Source organism: Prunus dulcis, chromosome 5 (genome assembly GCF_902201215.1).
Source record: "Prunus dulcis chromosome 5, ALMONDv2, whole genome shotgun sequence".
NCBI lineage: Eukaryota > Viridiplantae > Streptophyta > Magnoliopsida > Rosales > Rosaceae > Prunus > Prunus dulcis.
Window position 1 is genome coordinate 16,789,897 of NC_047654.1, and position 13,166 is coordinate 16,803,062.

Consider the following 13,166-nt stretch of genomic DNA (forward strand, 5'->3'; position numbering starts at 1 on the left):
TGCAGTTGTGATTCGGAAATCCAACAATAACTACAACAGCTACAGGGAGGGTGAGGGTGAGGGTGAGAGGGTGAGGGTGAGGCTAGCTAGCTTTAACATTTATTGGTGAATCTTCCTTTCCCAGATTTGTAGCGGTGGGTTGGGTTTCCTTTTCCCTCAATCTTTCTTTCTTGACGTATAGATATATAAATTATATATTGTCCTTTGTGTGGACGGTGGAAGGAAGCTGGTGCCTGGTGGAAGCATAGCTGCCTTGATTAGCTCTACCTGCTCCAAATGATTACTGTGCTCTCCTTCCTTCATCCTTTAGGCTTACTGTACTTCAAATTTCAGCTTTCAACTTTCATCAAGATAAAAAAGGGTTGCAATGCAAACTCTCTGGGCTTGGCCTGGCGTTGCTTTGCTTTGCTTTACGCAGTTAGCTAGGCGGCCACAACCATTTCCGAGTTCCTATATTTATATATCTTCACTTGCGGATATCATATCAGCCAGGTGAGTTCATGTTCAACTAGTTTAATCAATAATTCCACACCGTTTAAGTATTTGATTACCTCTAACAATGTTCTGTCTTGCTCAATTTTCTTTTCACTGTACGTGTATTGGTTTGGATTTGGTTTCATGAATCATGCTTGATTAATATTGTCTTAGGAATTGATGTCGATTATATATCAAAGTAAGGAGAGAGAGAGAGAGAGAGAGAGAGAGACTACTATACTATATATATCATACACGCTATCAATTGTTTTAGATTTATTATATATGAATTATGTTGGAACAAGAAAGATGCCATTATATATATATATATATATATATATATATATATATATATATATACTATCACTTCAAAGCAAGATGCCATTATATATATTTATATATACTCAATGGTTACTGATGAAAACTTCATGAAAAAACTCTAGTCTGCAATGCATGCATATGATTCTGTTATACATGTGATCGAATTTGAGGATAATTTCATGTAAATAATGGCCTCTCTAGGATTTTATTGGCTCAGTGTCAAAACAACAATAGGGTCTTCTATAAAATATCTTCAACGAAAGTATTATAAAAAGAACCGAACATAATGATAGCAAATTTACAAGTAAAACTCTCATCACCATCTGTTTTTTTTAAATACTATAAAGGATTATTAATATTAACCAAATAATTCAGTGGGAACATAAGTCCAAATCTTGATGATTATCAAATTACTAATTATCATTAAGCAATAAAAAAGATAGTAACATATGAAAAAAAGTATCAATGAAATCATGGGACAGTATCACCACGTTATCTCGCGATACTCTCATCCAAAATTTACCATGTGTATTATTATTATAAAAAAAAATAAACATACAGTTTATGGTTTTAAGGGATCTATTGAACCCTTTATGGTCTTGCAAGGCCAAGAAGGCTAAAATCTTCTAATAGATTTCCATGGAAGACAGTTGGGGTGGGGCGTTGTCGTTCATGGTGGTGATTGCTTGGCTTTTTTCTTCTTCTTAGTTTTTTTAATTTTAAAGATAAAAATAAGAGTTCCAATTTAGCTGGTAAAAACTTAGACACGTAGCAAATTTTGAATGAGAGTATCACAAAGGGACATGGATCATTCTATAATTTTGTCCAAATGAGAATGTGTTGATTAAGAAATGTGAAATAGAAAGTTTGAATTGACATGATCACAAAAACCTTTAGCCCCTAATCTCTGCAAATCCTCGATCGTCTCAACTGAAATAAAATGATTGTTTGTTACTTCAGTGAGACTTCTCCAACTTCTATATATATTGGAGCTCCCTTTTAAATTTGTATCTGAAAAACCTACATATGTAGATAGCTACTGGTAATATGGTACGTACTGTGCATCATGCTGCTAATATCTACGGAAAGAATATCCAGTGCTGCCATTAAGATTAGCTGAAACTGAGAGAAAAATGCAGTCTTGAACCAAGAGAATAGTTTCCAATTAAAAAATAGTGAACAAAAACACAAGCCCCCCCCCCCCCCCCCCCCCCCCCCCGAGAGAAAAATGCAGTCTTGAACCAAGAGAATAGTTTCCAATTAAAAAATAGTGAACAGAACCCCCACCCAAAAAAAAAAAAAAAAAGTGAGTAAATTTTGGCTGATTTGAATGTAAAGTCCTTATTTTGATGAATTTTTGCTCTCGGATTCTGAGCTAGTTCAAGTTTGTGTTAGGTTCCTTCCTAGTTAACTCTGTTATCTTTGTGGTTTCTACAAATTTACACTCCAATATTTCTTGTCTCAAACTCAGAACATACGCCATCTGATTTTTCTTCTGTTAGATTGAACAAAAATTTTGAATAAACATACAGTTGATTTGGAGCCTTTGTACAACTCATACATTCTTAAATTGGAAATTTTACTTTCGAAGCTAAATCCTTAATGACAAAAGCAAATTCCTATTTTTGTTGTAAATGAATTACATTTATATGAGAAGATGATGATGCTAGGCTATATCTCCTCCTGAACATCAAATGTAGCAATTGATAATAATTTGATCGCAATCGATACGAAATGATAGGAAGAAATATGCTAATTAAGAATAAGGATATTGTTGCTTGGATTTCAAGAATTGTTTGCTACACCAGTACTGATGTTTACTCAAGTCATCATTTTCCTATATGTTCAGATTTGGTTATTCTACTTCAAGATTTGGTTATTTTCAACTATGTTTACTTAAGGCCACATAGCTATAAGCTTTAAGCTAGCTATAGGTTGGTTTCTTCAATACAATGGTGCTATGGATGGCATGGCAAGGCTCAGCTTATGAAGATACTTAATTAAGGTACATTTTCCTTCCTTTTTTTAATCCCCTGTTTTAAGATTTAAACTTCTAGGATCATGTAATTAACACCTCCCACTGCCACAAATAGTAAATGTACAGAACAATGGGGGTTTAGGTCAGGTTAATAACACCTCCCATAATAGTCAACAGATTTGAAGCAACAACTTCCCATAAATAGTCAACATATTTAAAGCAACAACTCCCACAAAAGGAAGCAACAAGCTCCATTATTGGCACACCTTTTCTGCTTTGCCATATTTGAGCATTTTTTCCCTGTCCTAAAATCCTCAAATGATGCTTCTAGCTGTGTTCTTCTCTGGGATATATATATATTTGTTTCCATATTCTTTAGAAGGATGGTTTGTTGAAAACATATATGTTACTACTTAGAGAAAACAAGTGCTGAAACATTCAAGATTGGGCTTGCTCATGAGATTAACTGAGCTAATTGAATTTGATGACAGATGAACTAGGTTGGGCTTGCTCATTAGATTAACTGAACTAATTGATCATTAGTCCATTCCAACAACATTTTGGTGTACATGACCCAATGTGAAAGCTTATCCAATCTTTTCTTTCTACTTCACTAGCTACTTTATGTTCCTTCTCAACTTTTTTGTTTTCATTGTGGGCAACTTTCTGAAGAGTTGTGGATAATATTTTACCAAAAAAAAAAAAAGAGTTGTGGATAATATCTCTTTTTTTATTTCTTTTTTAAAGTACATGTTAGAGCATCCACAATGGACTTCCTAAAGTACTTCATTAGTTAAAATTTAAGGTGGAATTGAGAAAACTCACTTACAACCATGCTCCATATTCAGCTCCTAAAATAGGGAGATTTATAGGTGCTTCTAAATTTGAAAAGAGAGAAGGAACTCTTAGTGACTCCCTATAATTAAATGTGTATATATTTAATATTATTTTAAGCATTTATTTAATGCAAACTATTTTTTATTGTTGCTTTTGTGTCTACACTTTATTCAAAAATTGAATTAAAAATTATTAAAAATGTTCATGTCTTTTTAAACTAGAGAGTATGATTGGAGTTAAATTTATAGAACGCTCCTAAAATATTATGTGAGTTAACATTTAGAAGATAGTTAGGGCTAATAACGTTTCAAGATTGGGTGGACGGCCAGCAGTGGTGCAATTATTTCTTGCACTATAGCTAGGTAATAATGGTTTAGACCAACCCAGAAGGGGTGTCATTTCTCATCTGCGCAAGGGTACTTTCTTCACCAGATTGGGTGTTTCCCACTTCTCCAATTGATCCAACCACTCAATGACAAACTGTTATCTCATCACCAATGGGGTGTTACCAGGTGTAATTTGCTCATTCTTTCTAGGGTTTCTCAGGTACCGGAGTCATGATTTTCCTAGGGTTTCTCAGAGAGTAGGTCAACTTTTTCTTCTCATCTCTCTCCCACAGATTTTGGGACAGGAAATTCCTGAATAATAATTTATGGTTTCTTTTTTACTTTCTTTTTGGGTGTTTAGGGTGGGGGGTTGTGGTGGTGGTGGTAATCTCATCGTGGTTTTGTAGATCTTAGTTTTTCTTACATTTTGTTTCTTCTCTCTGCTTCAACTTCAAGAGAGAGAGCACGGAAGGTAAGTTCATGCTCAAGATAGTAGTTTCCATGAACAAATTTCAAGATCATTAATCTTTGGGTTTCTCTTGTATACTTGTTTCATGTATGAGTTAAATTGGAAAGACGATCTTTCAACTCCTTTCTAGGGTTTTGGTTTGCCTCTTTCCACATTTAAAGCAAAAACAAAAAAGTAGATGTTGATGGAAGAGGTCTTGAGGCTGGAGCAATACTAATTGCTATGAACAGCTTATGTACCTTGACTTCCATTATTATATCTCTTTCTCTTATAATCTCTTTCTGAAATATACAAGATCCGGATTTGTGTGGCTTCGATCTATTCACCATGTTCTGTTTTGATACGTTTCTTTTTGTGGTCCTGCGCCTGCCTGCCTGCCTTTGTTTTGATATTTAAGAGGCCTCAATCAGATCTGGTCAAGGTTGCAGGGTTTGGGGTAACCTGCAGGAACTGGTCGCAAGGGCACCTGTACCTAAACAATAGAAAAGTAAAAGTAGGAATCAAAATTTAAGTTTCAGTACTACATAACTTTTGTTTCGTACCAATTACACATTTATTTATGGGAACTGAATATACCTTTTTTTTTTCTTTCTTATAAATGAAGTTAAAATATTCGATATATATGTGTATGTGTAGGTCTCTGCTTTGGTTGAAGAAAAATTAAAATGAACCCGAGCATCTAGGGTGTGATATTTCTGGGATGTGCAGCAGGTACAATCGCACAATTACAATACGATAATGTTGCGAACAAAAGAAAATTGCAGTTGATTGCAACTTTTCAGTTATGAGTGACCAAGACACTCTGATGCAAATTATTAGAGCACACTTACCTATTTGGAAAAAGAAAAAAAAAGGTTTGTAATTAGCCAGTTTTTAGCCAGGTTCATGTCATCTTCATCATGAAAGATAAAAAAAAAATCACTTATATTGTGTCTTTTTCTTATCGCTCAGTTTGATTAGTTCAATAATGAGTGAGAAAGAGACTGAGAATAAAAATAAAAATACTCATTCAATGTGTGAGGACAAAAACGGAGATGGAAGAACTCAATCAACTGAGTTATATCTCACTATCTAAAAAAATATAGAATTAGACAACAACAATAATGATAACAAAAAAGAAGACGATAATTCACGTGTCGCCTTGTTAACCCTTTCTTTTGTTTTTCGGTTTCACTACATTATATATCATCCACACCATTTCCTTTTTAGAAATTTTAACAGAAGACGAACGTTAAAATCCAGATGGGACGGCTATTCTTTCTTTAACCAATAAACCACCTTTTCTTCCTGGGACGACACCATCATGTCCTGTAAAAGTAAATGGGAATAATTGAACGGGGGAAGAGAAAGAAAGAAAAAAACAAAATTTGTTTTTAAAAATGGATTAATTATGTATTGTATACATTGCATTTACTAATGGTGTCTTGTTTGATCGAATAATCAGAGATTTGATTTTGAGTAAGCTGGTACATGATGCTGCCAAATATGATTGAAATCGATTTCTTCTGATAAATTCAAATGGTATAATTTTTTTAGCAAAAAGGAGTAAGGAACAAGAGCAGCAACTAGGACGGAGGCCACCATATCGCAATCCACACCGATCGGGAACAATATGCTTATGGGAGCCAACAATTTCATATGTTGCCGTCATATCATTCTTACATAAAATTCAAGCCGCAATCTTATTCCATAATATCCATACTCTTTTGGAAACAAGGAGGTGAGTTGAATCTATACAATTATAAGTTAGGGATGTTCCTTTTTCTATTTCAATATTGGGCTTCATTTGATGGTAAAATTACTTGGTCCATATGATACGAATCCTACTAATGCGAAAAAATGTATACGAATGTAATTATAAGGAACGTAACGAAGTTATTTTTGAGGATCTTTATAGAGTCTCTCGGTCTAAGTTAGTGTCTATTTAGCTTTTCTTGTTAGGTGTGGCTTGTTCCATGTACCGAATTTTTATAAACAAAAAACGCTACATAAGCAAAACTACAAGCAAACAAACAAACAAGCAAGTCACATCAAAACTCTAGTTACCTAAAATCTCAAAATTAGCTGTGTTTCTTTTTCCTCACTCGAAATGGTTAAACGTATTAATTTGCACTTTTACTATTTCCAAAGCCAATTAAGCAATTTACACTGAAAACTCAAACTCAAACGCAGATTTTAGATCTGCTATCCAAATAGACCCTTTTGAATCATCTCCTTTATAATTTTTATTATGTAAGTCACCTTCATTTTAATCTCCTCTTCACGAAACCAGGCACCTCTCCTAAGATGAAGTGACTCTGGAAGGTATATATATTTAGTCATCATCTGGCTATGAAATGCAGGTTATCTGTTGTCAATATTAAGATGAAACTAACTCAAAACAAGCATATCAATTAGCAGTTTGCTTATAATAGGATTGTAATTGAAAGATATAGGGAGGAAATATTAGCCTGCAACCAAAGCAAGCATAAATATCTCCTTTCATATAACATAGGTTAGTTGAATTATCAAAACATTGCCTGCCTGGATTGATGCTAAAAATCTGCACTCTCTTGTCCTAATAAAATACGATCGATCTTATAACCTCTTCGAGAACCAAATAAAACACTCCTAATTAATTCAAGATCCTTCCATCATATAAATATAAGAAATCAGCTTCTATCATGAAACTACTACTTGTGTAAATAGAACTCTCATCAGAAATTAAATTACCTATATTGTCCCCCCATTCAGCTATGATTTCATCATGGAAGTGAAGTGAAGTGAAGTGAAGGATCATTTGTCTGTTGATATATTTCTCTCCTCATCAGGTCTCAATGGGCTTTTGGAAGCATGCAGGACTTGAAATTGGGAAGTACTAGTGGATCACTCAAGTGTCTATTCAATGATCGCTTCTAACAAGATAAGCTGATCAAATGCCTGAATTCATTGACTGGAATGCACTTAGGGAGTTAAACAGATACATGTATACATATATACATAGTATATGGTTGAGAAGTGACCCTAACCCTTTTTTCAGACCTTATATATGTCTAAAATTATGAGGTGCCTAGAATGCTTAACCTATACCCCAAAACGACATTGCTTGGATTCAAATATAGTGTCAACATAAAAAAACAGAAGCAAGGAGAGCTATTATTCAGAGTACGAGAACCGAAAGAAAGGGAACCAGGATACTAATTTTCATTTACATATATTGTGGTTCAGAGGAAGATTACAATAAAGATACTTAATTTGCTATATTACATTATTCCAAACAGAAAGAAACGCAATACACAATAACAATAAGCTAGTGATGAGAATGTTTTGAGGCGCTTGAAATTAAGATTAAAGATTGAAGAGAGAACTCCACGTTAGAATAGATTATGAGTATTGTTGTAGACCTCCCATGGTTTTCCAAGGAATTGGAAGTCTGCAAACTGATGGTGCTGCAAATTAAGAGTAGAAAATACTTATTAATGTGCCTTCCTTACTTATCTTGGACATATTGTGTGTGTGTGTGATTATATATATGTGCCCGTTTGTTCGAGTACCAGAGATCGAGTGTATATAAATGTCAGACATTTTATTTGTGGTGAAAATAAATAAATAAAAATAATAATAAATATATATATATCAGAATATTCAAAACTTGTTGTTGGAAGTTACCTCTTGGGAAATTCCAATGTTTTGATGCAGAGAACTGAATATTGAAGGGGGGCTCCACTTTCCCATAATCACCAAAGGATCATGTGTAGTTCCATGATCAACAACCAAGTCTGGATGATCTCCTACTTGGCAGCTGCTCATTGGTTCTTCAATCTCGTGATGAACCAGCCCCTCCAATGAATTGATGTTTATGTTGTTGTTGTTGTGGCTTTGAGTCCCAGCTGATTCTTCCCCAGTTTCAAAGGGGCTCCAAGAACTCAATCGGCTCAGGTTTTCCTGATCACCTCTTTGCTTCTTAGATTGATCATCAACATCAACTACTCTTTGGTGCGTCCGCTGCTTTTCTCTTGCTTTTTCCCTTGCCCTTGCCCTTGCCTTTTCCCTCGAAGCTTTTGAAAGAGGGTGAAATGCGGTCTTCCTTGACAATTGCCGGCGGGCAACCTTTCTCTCTTTGGCCGAAGGCTGGATCTCGCAGCTTCGTATTAGTTTATCATCACAATCATTTCCCCCATCAATATTAATGTGAATGTTGGTGTTTGTTGCAGCCTCGTCTATGCCAGATATCACTTCGCATGACTCAGAAGTGGCAGGAGATGTGCTTTTGGTAGAGCTCATCATGTGTTTGCAGTCTCCTACTAGTTTCTTGATTTCAGGTGTGGCCTGAATGAGCAACCACTCAACTGTTTTGCTGGCCTTGTCAAAGTGCAGCGCGTCTTGCAACCAGAAGAACTTGCGGGCAACTTCAAGAGACAATCTCATTCTGCGGTCCCTGAGGCCTCGGGCAGTATTAATCTTGCTGTGGCGGTCTCTCTTGCAAGGCCTTCTTCTCGGGATCTGTGGCTGATCCATATTCATCATCTCGCCATGATTTTTGTTGGAATCCCAATCCACCATTTTAATATTGAGAGTAGTGGAAGTGGTGGTGGTCTGACCATGGTCATCGGCTAAGGTGTTGTTAGCAGCAACAGCTTCCCTCATAGTAGTCAGGGGTGGTGCTTGTGAGTCATGTAGCGGCATGTCATGGACATGGTCATGGTGATGGTCATAGTGATGGTGTTGTTGGAAGAGTGAAACGTCGTCGTCTTCGAAAGGAGAGGGGATGTAGAAGAAAGACAAAGGATGGTGATGAGGGCCTTGTTGTTGTTGTTGTTCCTCTTCTTCTTCTTGTTTGGAATTGAGATTGGGATGAAGGGAATTGGGGTTTAATGTAGTGATTTCATGGAGAAAAGGCCGGCTGTGGAAAAAGGATTGGTCGACATGAGAATAAGACACGGGTAATTCGTTGCCAGTATTGTTGAGATTATTGTTTGAGTTTGAGGGAAACATTATATCCCCTCTCTTAGTTTGTTGGGGTTGCTTTCAAGAGTTTCAATGAAATAGCACCAAGCGATTAACCCTAGTTACCTAAGAGCAGCTAGTACAATTAGTACTGTTGGGGGGGAGGGGATGTTGGTCTAGTGATGGTGAGGCTTGAACTTTGAGAACGACTTGATGATGAGCTGAGCCATTGAATGAGTTGAGCTAAAGATGTTCAATTTCATGCACCTCCACACCGGCCTTTTTGAATGCACTTGCTTTCACCTAGCTAGCAGCTACCTCTTTGTCTGCAAGAGCAGGACGACTTGAGAAAGACAGCCATGTTTTACTGTTTTTGCGGCCAGCTGAGCTTATAGCTTGAGAAAGACAGCTACCTGCTCATATCTATAAACACACATTAATTCATAGATATTAGACAGTATATACAGTTGTTTATGTGTATGTATATGTGCACCTTTATTTATGTGTATTTATTTGGTGTCTTTGTGTGTGCGCGCGCGAGAGAGAGCTAGCTAGAAAAAAGAGAGATATATACACAGAGATCGTACATTTACCATCGATCATCATCGTTGGGGACACAGGGAGGTTGAGAAAGACAGCACAGCAACACTATACCATATGTCCATGCTTTGCAGGTTGAATATATATAGAGAGAGAGAGAGAGAGAGAGAGAGAGAGTAAAGAAAGAAGGAGGATGGTAAAGAATCAAAGGAGGTAGGGGGGCAATTTATTGCCGAGACAAAGGAGCTATCTTTTTCTTAATCTTTACATAATCTTTTCATCAAAAAGTTGGCTCTACACTTTAGAGATGATCACTGATATATTGTGGGAAGTGAGTGGATAGGAAAACACCTAGTATTTGCACCACTTCACGTGCTGTGCAGGTGGCCCGATTCAGATCATCTACACAACACAATTATATTCCCCATTAACTTCAATATATAACCAAGCCTGCCCCTCTCTCTCTCTCTCTCTCTCTCTCTCTCTTTCTCTCAACAAATTATATAACCAAACTTGCAATATTGCATGGAATCCACAGTCCACAGTCAAGAGCTAGCTAGAGTGGGCTGTGTGTTTTGTTTTAAGAAGATTCAACGTACACAGTACTTACTAACATTACTGTGATCTTCTTTCTTTATATGAATATTCCTTCCTCTAATAGTCGTCTTGAGTTTCAATCAATTTAGACAGTTAATTTGAATCATATATATCATCATACCATATATTCAAGAATTGTCACATTAGTTTTCACTAGTTAAGGGAAAGAAAAGAAAAGAAACTGAGACATTAACGTTGTAATACATGAAAAGTCAAACAACATATATATATCAAAAGGTAAACAAAAGATAAAATATCATGCTCCAAGTTTTGCTAGCTAGCTTTTGTGTTGTGTTCTTTCTTTTGTGTTTTTGCTATGGGCTAAGACATAATGACAACCAATATGTTGAACCTCTCCACGTGGCTTTGTCTAACCCTAGGAAAGGAAGGACAATTATTTCACCCAAAGGGGCATACAACTGTGAGGCCTGCCCTCTCATCTCATAGGGCAAAACACTCCTTTGACTGGGGCATCTCTCAATTAATGTCGCTGTCACCAAAAGGGAGAAGACCCATCTCTCTCTCTCTCTCTCTCTCTATGTAAGAATGTTGTTGGGTTGGGTTCCCTCTCCCATCCCATGCGTGTTCTTATCGGTTTAGCTTTTTTACGAAATGAAAGCTCAAAAGCTCTCTCTCTCTTTCTCACTCTCTCTCTTTCTCAAGAAAAGAGTTGCTTATGCTTGTACTTGCCACTGCCCTGTACCAAGACCTTCTTACAGCACCAGCCAATGAGCAATTGCCACTAAAAAAACACCCATCTCATCAAAAGCTTATTACATGAAAATGGCAATAGTCCTTTCGACAATTGAAAGCGAGCCCTCTTTGCATCTACACATATATTCAATCCCTTTCTTTCTCAAATTTTATTTCCATTTATACATGCCGTTCTTCTCTCCTCCACTTATATATAAACGACCTCTATCTGTCCCTCTCTCTCTCTCTCTCTCTCTCTCTAGAGTATATATATAGGCGCCTGACCTCTTTAGACTGGCATAATTACAAGGACCACATGATGTATAAGCCAGTGCCATGGGGTTGTTCTGAGGTTGCTTTCAAGGAGGAGATAACTATGAAATTGTAAAGGGTGATGCGTGTACCCATATCATAGAATAGAGTGGGTGATAATGAAAGCGTACGATAAAACCCTAAAAAGTCATGGTTACATTACATTGGTTACTAGTCTAAGTGCTTTCATTTCCTTGCGGCCGAGTTCTCTGCCTGTCTGTACCACCATGTTCAAATTTGTGGTTCAAACTTTAGCTTTCATTACATGACATATATCATATATGTCATATGGTTTCCTTTCGGTTTCACTACTACTCTTCATCCCCCCTGTTTTTCCCACTACATTCATTTGGACTCTATACATCTCTATGTGAATCTCTCATCGATCCCATCATATCGTCATGTGAGCAGTGTTTTAAGGGATGCACCATTTTCCACACCTAGGAAAGAATTTTTCGGACAAGTTTCTTTTTCAGTGCCCATTTCTGGTAATTACAATTTCATAATTGCTCTACCTCATTTAACTTCTGTCTCTTTACTTGTCCGGAATTTCTTTAATTGATCTTTGACTAATGTTTTGTGTGCTGAAAATATCTTCCTATCTAGTCCTATAGTTCATCATTTTCAACTCAATAGTATTCAGTAATGCTTCTATCACCAACAAATCCACATCCACGACGGCAAAATCTTTACAAGCGATATTGAAGGAGAGGAGAATCAAACCTTGGACCTCAAGCGCATGCAAGGATAAATATTCTTAACCACTTGTGCTACAAGCCTCCTTTCGCTTTACTATCTTTTTATTTTATTTTATGATGAAATAACTATGTGATGCATATATTATTAACTTGGAGACATATAAACATATAGGGAATGGAAGGACTATTATTAATGTAGCAATTAACTTATAAATGAAGCTGATTACATGAGCCAAACAAGGAATTATGCATCTGACCCGCAAGTCTCTGATTGCTGACACGACCACTTTTGTGGAGGCATGCGCGCTAGCTATAGCTAGATTCTATGGGCGATGCGATGCGGTGCTGTACGTGCCTTTATGGTTCCTGTGCGCAAAGTTTTGATTTTCTTCTTCATTCAAATCAAATGTTTTTAGTTCTCATTTTCTGAAAAGCCCAACTTGGCCCAAAACATTTGAGATTCATTTGCCTAGCTAGTAGCTACATCAAAACAAAGCATCTAGCTAGGTTTCTGCATTATGCACATCAATTTATATGACCCTTTGTTTTTTTTTTCTTTCGTGATAACTGCTAAGTAAGAAGTTCCTTGTGGTGATTTGATTTGATGCTTCGAACCCATCGAATAACTTATTGTGATGCTGCCAAGGAGATATACACACTGATTAAGGTTGAGAAAATTCCGATTTTAGGTTCGCAGAGAAGACTTTAGCTATATTATTATTATGTCGTATTGCCTTTGTTCTTAAGTGTGTAAAAAGATGGAAATGTCCTCAACAGAGCTGAAATAGATGGTGCAATTAATGGTCTCAGCCCTACTTTCTATCTCGACACGTTTCAGCAAAATTAGGAATTTTTTTTATAAAAAAACACTCTGGATAAGAAAATTATGAAAAGGTACATGTCTGCTCTCAGTACTATTTGATGTATAATTTCTTGTTTGCTCTTAAAGAAGACAGTTTTCTGCATGTTTTTATTAACATTGTCTTTTCCTTTGT

General features: G+C 36.4%; 1 protein-coding gene and 1 long non-coding RNA gene across 4 annotated transcripts; one reads left to right on the forward strand and one right to left on the reverse strand.

The window, feature by feature from the left end:
- The first annotated feature begins 241 nt into the window (after positions 1 to 241).
- LOC117628669 lies at positions 242 to 5,252 on the forward strand. Its single transcript, XR_004585999.1, has 3 exons — positions 242 to 492; positions 2,645 to 2,800; positions 5,042 to 5,252. It is a non-coding gene; the product is annotated as an uncharacterized LOC117628669 (long non-coding RNA).
- Positions 5,253 to 7,524: 2,272 nt separating this feature from the next.
- LOC117628149 (transcription factor TCP18) lies at positions 7,525 to 10,123 on the reverse strand. 3 transcript variants are annotated; one of them, XM_034360529.1, is made up of 3 exons: positions 9,925 to 10,123; positions 8,054 to 9,754; positions 7,525 to 7,833 (listed from the first exon to the last, which is right to left on the reverse strand). In XM_034360529.1, the coding sequence occupies exons 2-3, from the start codon at positions 9,377 to 9,379 to the stop codon at positions 7,759 to 7,761; spliced, it is 1,401 nt and encodes a 466-aa protein (XP_034216420.1). In that variant the 5' UTR covers positions 9,380 to 9,754; positions 9,925 to 10,123; the 3' UTR covers positions 7,525 to 7,758. The 3 variants fall into 3 exon arrangements, with proteins under 3 accessions (XP_034216420.1, XP_034216421.1, XP_034216419.1); XM_034360530.1 differs by having other exon boundaries at positions 8,054 to 9,744; positions 9,919 to 10,123; XM_034360528.1 differs by having other exon boundaries at positions 9,919 to 10,123.
- Positions 10,124 to 13,166: the final 3,043 nt, after the last annotated feature.

Coding starts and splice junctions, on each gene's coding strand:
- LOC117628149 (XM_034360529.1), bottom strand. CDS start 9,379: ATGTTTCCCTCAAACTCAAACAATAATCTCAACAATACTGGCAACGAA. Junction 7,834..8,053: donor ACATTGGAATTTCCCAAGAG/GTAACTTCCAAC, acceptor CTTAATTTGCAG/CACCATCAGTTTGCAGACTT.